This window comes from Brachycentrus maculatus, unplaced genomic scaffold, assembly GCF_059751285.1.
Source record: "Brachycentrus maculatus isolate JH-2025_06_01 unplaced genomic scaffold, ASM5975128v1 h1tg000190l, whole genome shotgun sequence".
In the NCBI taxonomy this organism is placed as follows: Eukaryota; Metazoa; Arthropoda; class Insecta; order Trichoptera; family Brachycentridae; genus Brachycentrus; species Brachycentrus maculatus.
This window is the reverse complement of record NW_028280941.1, coordinates 1137501-1146986: the sequence shown is the minus strand read 5'-3', so window position 1 is coordinate 1146986 and position 9486 is coordinate 1137501. Positions and strand designations below refer to the sequence as shown.

The window sequence follows — 9486 nt, the reverse complement described above, 5'->3', positions numbered from 1 at the left end:
TGTTAAACATTTATTTTTATTTTGAATGTATACAATCTTGTCTCTTATTATTACATTTTATAGACATCTAATGTATGATCGGTGAAAACAGTCACCGATGCAAAAGTCGGGTTTTCTCTCGCAAGTGACGCAAATGTATCGGGTTTCTTTCCTACCTCCAGGAATTTTTCATTGAGCGTAACATTTTTAAATACACGTGGGCTATTGTGGATGGTATCATAATCACAGCTGCTCACATGCGCACGGGTCGAGTGTAACTGATGCCGGTAGCCGGACATCCGAGTGACGGGTACCGAGCCAGCCCCCAAAACAAACCTTTTGTATCATTCTCAAGTAGAAAGTTAGTTACACATTCTAGTGTTTATAAAAACCATTGAATCCTCGTCCCAGTATACCGCACAGTAAATACGAGTGAGAAAAATATATGTTTGCTTGTATTTTAACACTAAACTGATGAAGAAAAAAATGTCGAATGACATTCGACATAGGACCGGAAAGGGTTAAATTCCCAAATAAAAAATGATAAATAATTTTGGCTATTGCAGTGGTGGATGTCCGTCGCTGGGCGCGCGGCGGGGAGGTGGAGCGCCTGCGCGACGTGGCGCTGGGCGGGCACGCGCACCGCCTGCTGGGGCTGGCCGCGCCCGGCCCGCGCGCGCGCTCCTTCCTGCGCGACCTGCCGCGCCTGGCCGCCACTTGCGAGCGCCTGCACGCCGCCTCCACCGCGGGCACCCTACGAGACCTCAAGGTAACATGCCCACAAAACTAGGCAACATTATATCGAGGGAACCATGAGAGACCTCGAGGTAACGAGACAACACTTGCAGATTAGTCTGCCCATACCCACAAAACTAGGCAACATTATATCGAGGGAACCATGAGAGACCTCGAGGTAACGAGACAACACTTGCAGATTAGTCTGCCCATACCCACAAAACTAGGCAACATTATATCGAGGGAACCATGAGAGACCTCGACGTAACGCGACAACACTTGCAGATTAGTCTACCCATGCCCACAAAACTAGGCAACATTATATCGAGGGAACCGTGAGAGACCTCGAGGTAACACAACACTACTTGCAGGTTAGTCTACCTATAGCTTCCAAAGACAACAGGTGGAGGCGTATTTCAGGAGCTTGGGAGAGGACCTATCCGATATTGGAACCGTGTAATTTCATAAGCAACTCTCACGAGCAGTGGTATCATTCATGACCAAAATAGTGAACGGCATTGGTACCATAAACTAAGCTAGAACTGAAAATGCTGAACCCTTTTCTAGTGAAAAGAAAGGTATGTTGACGACAGTCAACAGACCGGCTTCTCCTGTGGAGTTTTATGTGGTTTCCTCCCAGGAATGTGCAAATGCTGAGGTGTTCCTGATTAGCCTACACGTGATTATCGCTCTAGCTCCTAATACAGATAAAAATAAAAACATTTCTTTTAGAAACAAGAAACAAAAGTCCACTTAATGATCCATAAACCTTGTACAAAATAAGCAAGGTATTTAATAAAAACTCAACAAAAATAGACACATTACATCGAGGTAACCCTGCGAGACCTCAAGGTGTCACGACAACATCACTTGGGGATTAGTCTACTGAGATGTGGGCAGAATGGAGCCAAGAGACCTGTCTTTCGCCCATACGACGAAGTGTGGGCAGAGGACGGGAATTAGGATTTCGAAGCGCTGTTTAGAGCTGTCCAGCTGACAAGGACAATTATTCTCAAGTGATAGTCAACTAGGGGGGACCTGACATAACACTCACAGAAGAAGAAGAGACAACATTAAATATTTAGGTACACAAAGAGACAAAAACTTATATGATATCTTCTTTAGTCGCAATCTCAGCGATTTTTTTGAAGCAAGGTGATACATTTCACTTTCCACTTCGATCAGTCCAATGGGTGTTGAATGAAAAGTTTTATTTTGACTTATTTCAGGAGACACTGGAAGGCGATCCGATGCGTAAGCGGCTCGTGTTGTGCAGGGACCGCGCCGGCGTGGGCCTGCTCCACAAGGCAGTGTACTACGACTACCAGGACATCGTGGGCTACCTCCTTGACAACTACCCCCAGACTGTGCACATGAGGGACAGCGTTAGTATCGGCACCATCTACTAAGCTAGCTAACTCACCAACTAACACTCAGGGGTCGTGGCGTAGTTGGGTAGATGCTCGACTGAAAATTTGGCGCCACGGATTCGATTCCCGTATATTTACTAAGATTGTTTTTTTAATTGAATTTTAAACATCTTTGATGAGACTCTAAGACAGGTCAATAAATTATGCGAATTCGCATTAAAAAAAATTAGACTGTGTGATTTTGTCACTTGCACGAAAGCAAGCTTAAATCTTACATCGTAATCAAGAGATACTTTATTTTATGTATTAATTTTAAATCAAACACAGATTTTTAGAGTCTACTAATTTGTATTTTATTAACAAAAACACATAAAAAAATTAATATTGTGACAATTGTTTCGCCTTGTTAGGGCATTATCAAACGAATGTGAAAATCAAATGGACTACGGTCCTTATGTAGCTATACAATTCAAGTGACAGTTTAACACGTGCAGCTATACTTTATTGGAAAAATAGAAAAATCACTTGTAATTTGGATTGAAGATGTATCTCAAAAACGATTTCCCATATGTGGATATTTAATTAAGGAAAAAGCTCTTCTGTTTTTATTTATATGTTTCTTTTACAAACTTTTTTATGCAAATTTTGGTACATTCTATCATATTGATTTGAAGTTATGCTGTTTTTTAAAAATAATTGAACCTATCCCCCAGTTTTGTATGTAGTTAAAGTTTTTTATGCGAATTTTTTTATGCGTATCCCGTGTATTTTACACCCTTAAATAGTTGGAGAAATGCTGTTTTTTTTTTTAATTGAAATGGTTTCTTCTTTTGGGACTTGGAATATTGAAAATATTTACACCATTTTGCTGTCAATATTTTGTCCATGAACAAGTATGTGTCCAAATATTTGTTCACAAAATCTGGATTATCTCCAATTATATAATAATAATAAAACCCTTATCCGCACCCCAATGGTGCATAGGGCACTGCGTCATATAAAGGCAGTGTTATCTTGATGGTTTTCACATGAAGGAAAGGTGATCAGCCCTCTGCTTCAGGTACCAGTCCAGGGTAATATTGAATAAATATGACAGTGAAAAAATCACTTATATTTAATCTCCAATTACTGGAGTTATTTTCATATTATTTTATTAAATGCCCAGATGAACTTACATATTCTTCTTCATCTTTGATGAGATGTCAAAAAATAATATTGAAAATATATATTTTTTATAGGGTTTTTTTCTTTTTATTATTCTCTGAACTGTTTTGAATATTCACAAGCAACTGGTCAACGTAACTTTTGTCTTACATAAAATGGAACTGGAGCTTTCTTCACTATTAAATTAAAACATCGACCTTAGACACATCGATTGACATATTAAACTCACAATGCGACAATTGTTGTTTTCAAGTTTTAGTCGTCGTAAATTTATGATAGGATTTCACTTATAAATAATAAAATATTAGCTTCATCCATGTTTTATCAGATAATAAATTCATTTGAAATGAAATGATAGCAAAACAAATAACACTTTGAGTTTCTTAAATCTTAAATTGGTTGGTATTATAATTAATTTAAGTTAATCAGAAGCAGAAGAAGACCGAGGAAAACTTGACTTCGCCAAGTATTCCAAATACTTAGGCGTGGAGTCAGAATATATATCTTCAAACCTTTATCCGCACCCTATGGTGCATAGGGCACTGCATCATATAAACGCAGTGTTATCTTGATCCTTAACACATGAAGGGAAGGTGATCAGCCCTCCGCTTCAGGTACCAGTCCAGGCTAATATTGAATACATATTATAGTGAAAAAATCACTTATATTTTTTTGACCCCCCTGGGAATCGAGCCCGGGACCTCCAGTACAGTAGCCCAGCGTGCTGACCATTATACTACGGAGGCGGAGAGAATATTTATATAAAATATAAAACTAACTAACTAAACATCAAGGAAACAATGTAAGGCTGAGATGAGTATTATCGATAAAATTAAGAAAGATGTGTTGAGATGGTTTGGGCATGTGAATCAAATGAGTGAAGAAAGAACTGTAAAACAAATTTATGAGCTGAACGTAGTTGGAAATAGATGCAGAGAAAGACTGAGGAAAACTCGGCGTGATCAAGTATTTCAAAATGTGGTCAGGTCAGGAGTTGGAATGATCAGCGGATATGTATTTTTCTTCTCCTTACATCCCTTATGTCACTGCGACCATATTAGGTCTATTGTGACCTCCCTCTGTATCACAGCTCACTCCCGAAACCTACGTGAGTCATGTAACTCACGACCTATCTTGGTGGTAGGAGCTTCACCTTCTCGGAGTCCAGTAGAGGTCCTCCAAGGATGTGACTTCGTTTGCGAGCGAGTGCGTCACAATTATAGAGAATGTGGAGATATATTGTATTAAGGATAATTCAGATTTTCAAAAATTAGGATTTTTCGACTTTTCCCTATAGAATCTGAATGCGGAGTTGAAACAAAAATGCATTTTTTTTTATGAAAAAAAACGGGGTACCAATTTTACAACAAATACGCTATTCTGTCAATTTTTTTTCTGTATGAAGAAGTATTTTTCCTTGTTTTTTTTTTAAATAATTTTTATTTTATTTTATTATTAGGATCAAGTATTTCAAATACTTGATTGTGGTCAGGCCAGGAGTCCGAATAATCAGTGTGTAATATGAGGAGATGCACGAATGCATAAGAGGCGAAGATTTTCCTCAAAGACAATCTGGGTGGCGTTAAATTCTCTATGCCTACCACTGCGGCGAATCTGCGTGATGGTTATTTAGTTTTTATAGGACAGACCCAAAAGTGTTACAGTTGTAAAACAATAGAATCAATAACTGTCTCGATTGGGGACAAATTTTAATTGGTCAAATACGTGTGATGCATAATGTATATATTGCCTAGCGTCTGGCGAGGGCTGTTTGAATGAATCAATAATTAAGGATTCCGTCGTATGGGTTTTTGTGGGTCTCAACAATTCTATTGATTTCTAATCAAAGAACTTATATCGCTCACTCTTTTCAACAACGTCATATATATTTAAAAAAAATCAGGAGATCATTTTTAAAGTTAAAAAATATAATAATAATAATAATAATAAAACCCTTATCCGCACCCCTATGGTGCATAGGGCACTGCATCATACAAACGCAGTGTTATCTTGATCGTTTGCGCATGAAGGAAAGGTGATCAGCCCTCCGCTTCAGGTACCAGTCCAGGGTAATATTGAATAAATATAACAGTGAAAAAATCACTTATATTTATTTTACCCCCCTTGGGAATCGAACCCGGGACCTACTGAACGGTAGCAGAGCGTGCTGACCATTACACTACGGAGGCGGACTAAATAAATAAATAAATAAAAAAAAAAAATAATAATAAACATTGCTTGGTGATGTTTCCTGTGCAGGAGGGGCGGACGCCCTTGCACTACGCCGCCGTGTGCTCGGCCCCCGGGGCGGTGGCGGAGCGCCTGCTGGCGGCGGGCGCCGAGCGCGCGCCCCAGGACCTGCGCCAGCGCGCCCCCGCCTACTACGCGGCGCGCCCCAACGTGCTGCGAATGCCCGAGCCGAAGCCCCCGACGCCCCAGCAGTGTGAGTTTTTCCAATGATTCTCGAGCTTTTTTAATTTTGAACTTACTTTTTTTTCTTCCTAGGATTCTCAAATTTTTAAAAGTCAACTTTTATAGTTACAGTTTTAATTCTTCAAAATTTTTGTTATAATTTACCTTGATTTTTTTTACGAACGTTCAGGACTTTTCAAATCCATTTTGAATTTTAATACATTGTCATTTTGATCCGTTCTTTGGATTCGATTCTCTCCCAGTTCCCCCTCAACTCTTTACCTGACCTTAATCCTCATATTTTCCTTGTTGTCATCAATTTAAAGAGTAATATTCAAAATTGTAATTATTTTACTAACCTGTTTCGAAAAGCAAGTTCATAAGTTACAATCTGTATTCTTCTGTTACTCGTTGATTAGCAGATTGCTTCATAGCAATAATGTATAATATATCCTCACCTACATTGTCCCGCTCCCCATATTTTCTTAGATATCATCAATTTTAATACAAATATTCTGTAGTTTAATAAATTAATATGGTTTTGCCGCCCTAAATGCCTCCCTAAACGAACGCCTCATAGCCCAGTTTCTAGTGTTGGCATATGAAAACATATAAATCTATATTGAGATACAATTTGTATCGAAACTACTAATAAATTAGTTAATACATAAAAAAACAAGTGTTTTACAATCAATATGTGAATTTACTGAAACTGCTTGCCTTAAATTATAAGTAGTACAGTAAAACCTTGATATAACATACTAAATGTGGGGAGGGAGTGTCCGTTTTATGAAAATAGGTTTAAAAATTAAACAATATATAAATTGTAAATATGAACACTAACTAACTAACTAACTAACCATCACGCCGCTTCCCCGCAGGGGTAGGCAGAGAGAATAGAGCGCCACACCACTCTGTCCTTGCAAACATTCTTCGCCTCTTCCACGTTCATGCATCTCCTCATACATACCCGCCGATTGTTACGACTCCTAACCTGACCACTTTCAAGTATTTGGCATACCTGATCGTGCCATGTTTTTCTCGGTCTTCCTCTGCTTCTTTTCCCGCTAACATTCGCCACTGAACACTGTATTTAGATATAAACGAACATTACAAAATACAAACAAAATTCTATTTATTGTCTTTCAAGTGACGTTGCTGTTTGATATCGATGCGCTTGCTTTCGGTAATCCTGCTTTAAAAAAAGAATACAGTTTTTTTTGCTCTTTGATTTTTATAATCAACTCTCCAGAATTATGAAAGTTAGTACAATAGATTTGAACTTCGTTATCTGTCGAATAGTCAATAAATGTTATTAGATCCACGAGATGCGATCTTACAATTCATTACTAAATTTTTGGAGTGTTGCTGTTGCTCCAGCTAGGTGCATTCTACGAGCAGAACGATATGCTTCAAATTATAGTGCTAGATGTATGACGTGATTATCATGGCTGCTAAAATTGTTTGCATGCGGCGACACTTGAATTGAAGCAAGTATAATATATTTTTATTTATAAAAAAAAGAGAAATAAATGTGTTTTTATTATTAACAAAAGTAAGATTTCATGCTATTGCTATGAGCCTAAGCGGCTCATTATTAGACATCAAATTGTGCTAGAGTGGGTTCGAACCGAGAAACTCTTACTCAAGAGTCCGCGACACTACCCACGGGACCACAAACCGACATACAGGACGTTTTTAGTTTTTTTACATTTACCGGATTTTTCGTCCGTTATATCCTCTTTTATTTACGTTCCGATATATTTATAAGTCCGTTATATCGAGGTTTTACTGTAATAGCATTTTTAACGAATGTATGTAAGTAGAAGTGAAAATAAAATTATATCCATTTTGTGCTAGACTTTTCTTGGCTATATATCAATAATAAATTACAAAGACTACCGACTTCCTTGGCCACCTTTATTATAAATTTATAGGTCGTTTAAAATGACCATTTTCACCCCATTTTCCATTTCCACTCAGCGCCAGTACTTACACACGAGTATTGTGGCAACATAATAGGTAATAGGTTCAAAAATAAAGTAATAATTAAAGTATGCAAATTATTTAAAAAAACAATATATTACGATCAATATTTGAAGCACTAACATTGTGAATTTACAAATAAAAGAATTCACAGCATTAGTGTATCTAATGGTTCAATTATGCGCTTAATACAGGTGGCGCAAAATTAATCACACTATAGGAAGATGCTATAATTTTTGCAAATAACGTCGCACGTCAATCGTATTTATCATTTGTGAACTAGATAACTGCAGTATACAAAACAAATTTTTAAAACGAGAACAAATGTATATCAACACTGGCGGCAGCCACTTGACGAATTTCATCTTTTCCACTTAACAGAAAAATTATAAAGGTCCAAATAAAGATTTCCATCACACCAAATAATATTTTTAATTTACTATACCCGTTTATTGTTTTCTATTTTATACTTTGCTTAAAATTTTTGTTTCTTTAAAATCTTTTTTGTAACTTTGTTATTTGTGTTTCAGTTTTGTTAACCTTAATCCCATGTCCCAAAATGAGAAATGGAAATTACTCATCGGGAATATTATATATGTCTATGACGTATGATTTTTTTCAATGTTCCCAGTACATGGAATAGAATATATCCACAAAAAACATAAATTACGAAACTTTTTAAATAAAACAATCACTCAAAACTGCAAACAAATATATCCTAAAGGTAAAAAATAATTTTAAATTATAAATGCAACACCAAACAGTAGGTACCAATAAAATTAAATATAATTAGGGATAACAAATTTCAACAACCTGGAGGCTGAGATTCAGAAATTAAAAATAGAAATTAAATTTATAAATTAAAAAAAATAAAAGACACAAACACTCTAAAAAAGAATCTTGACGAATACTGCAAACATATCGTAGTTATACAGGCGAAAGTGACCAAGTGCATTTTTCACAAAAACGTGATCATTGACTATTTGATATCTTACTAGCTTAATATTACCCCGAAAAAAATCCCAAAGTATTTTAAACTTGGAAGTTTATATTGACTTGTAAAAAATGGCTTACTGCATTGATGATTATTTTCTTGTCAAGTAAAAGTGACTTAAATGGCCCTCCTGAACATTTTACGTTTTGTTAGTTGGTCACTTTCTCCTTTACGACTACGATATACAGACTATACAATAAAATTAAACAAGATAATGCCCTCACACTGCATAAAAATATATGTTCCCCAGGAATATTTTTTTAAATGTGAACATGAACTATCAACAACAAAAAAGAACAAAAATCCCTCTCCAAGCACAAGAGCTCAGTCTCTTTTTTGGAGAGGCTCAGCGGAACTAAAATTATAATATTGTATTAAGTAGAAATGCAAGGAAATTGTTTTAAATTGTATAAAAAATTTAACTATATCAAATAAATAAATTATTTATTATGTTTTGAAGTAAATAAAAAAAAAACTTTCAAAACATTAAAACAATAAATCAAATCAGAACTCGAAATCGAAACAAAATTCATACCCATCATAGTATTAATAATGATATAATTAAAATGTAACTTCGTTTTATAATCACAATTAAACTAATCAGTCTTGTTAAAGAAGCGGTTGGCTTCGAAACCGTAGACATAATAACTTATAATAAAATATTTACAGTGATTTTAAAACAAAGTTACATTTTAATTATAAAATGGAAAATCACAAGGTTAGTTGGTTCAAATATAAATTATATTAATTATGCATTTCGTTTTAAGACTATGTATACGTATTAACCGTATAATTTTAAATCTAAATAACAATTTAAAAAAATAAATTTTCGGCACTTTCTATCAT

General features: G+C 35.9%; 1 protein-coding gene across 1 annotated transcript in view; it reads left to right on the top strand.

Moving 5' to 3' along the window:
- Positions 1 to 577: 577 nt before the first annotated feature.
- Positions 578 to 9486, top strand: part of LOC148307758 (uncharacterized) — a 45281-nt gene continuing 36372 nt past the window's right edge. Inside the window, exons 1-3 of the mRNA XM_088262865.1 lie at positions 578 to 748; positions 1944 to 2099; positions 5508 to 5691. Coding sequence (XP_088118991.1) covers positions 1965 to 2099; positions 5508 to 5691 — 319 coding nt within the window. The 5' untranslated portion in view covers positions 578 to 748; positions 1944 to 1964. The remainder of the gene's footprint in view (positions 749 to 1943; positions 2100 to 5507; positions 5692 to 9486) is intronic.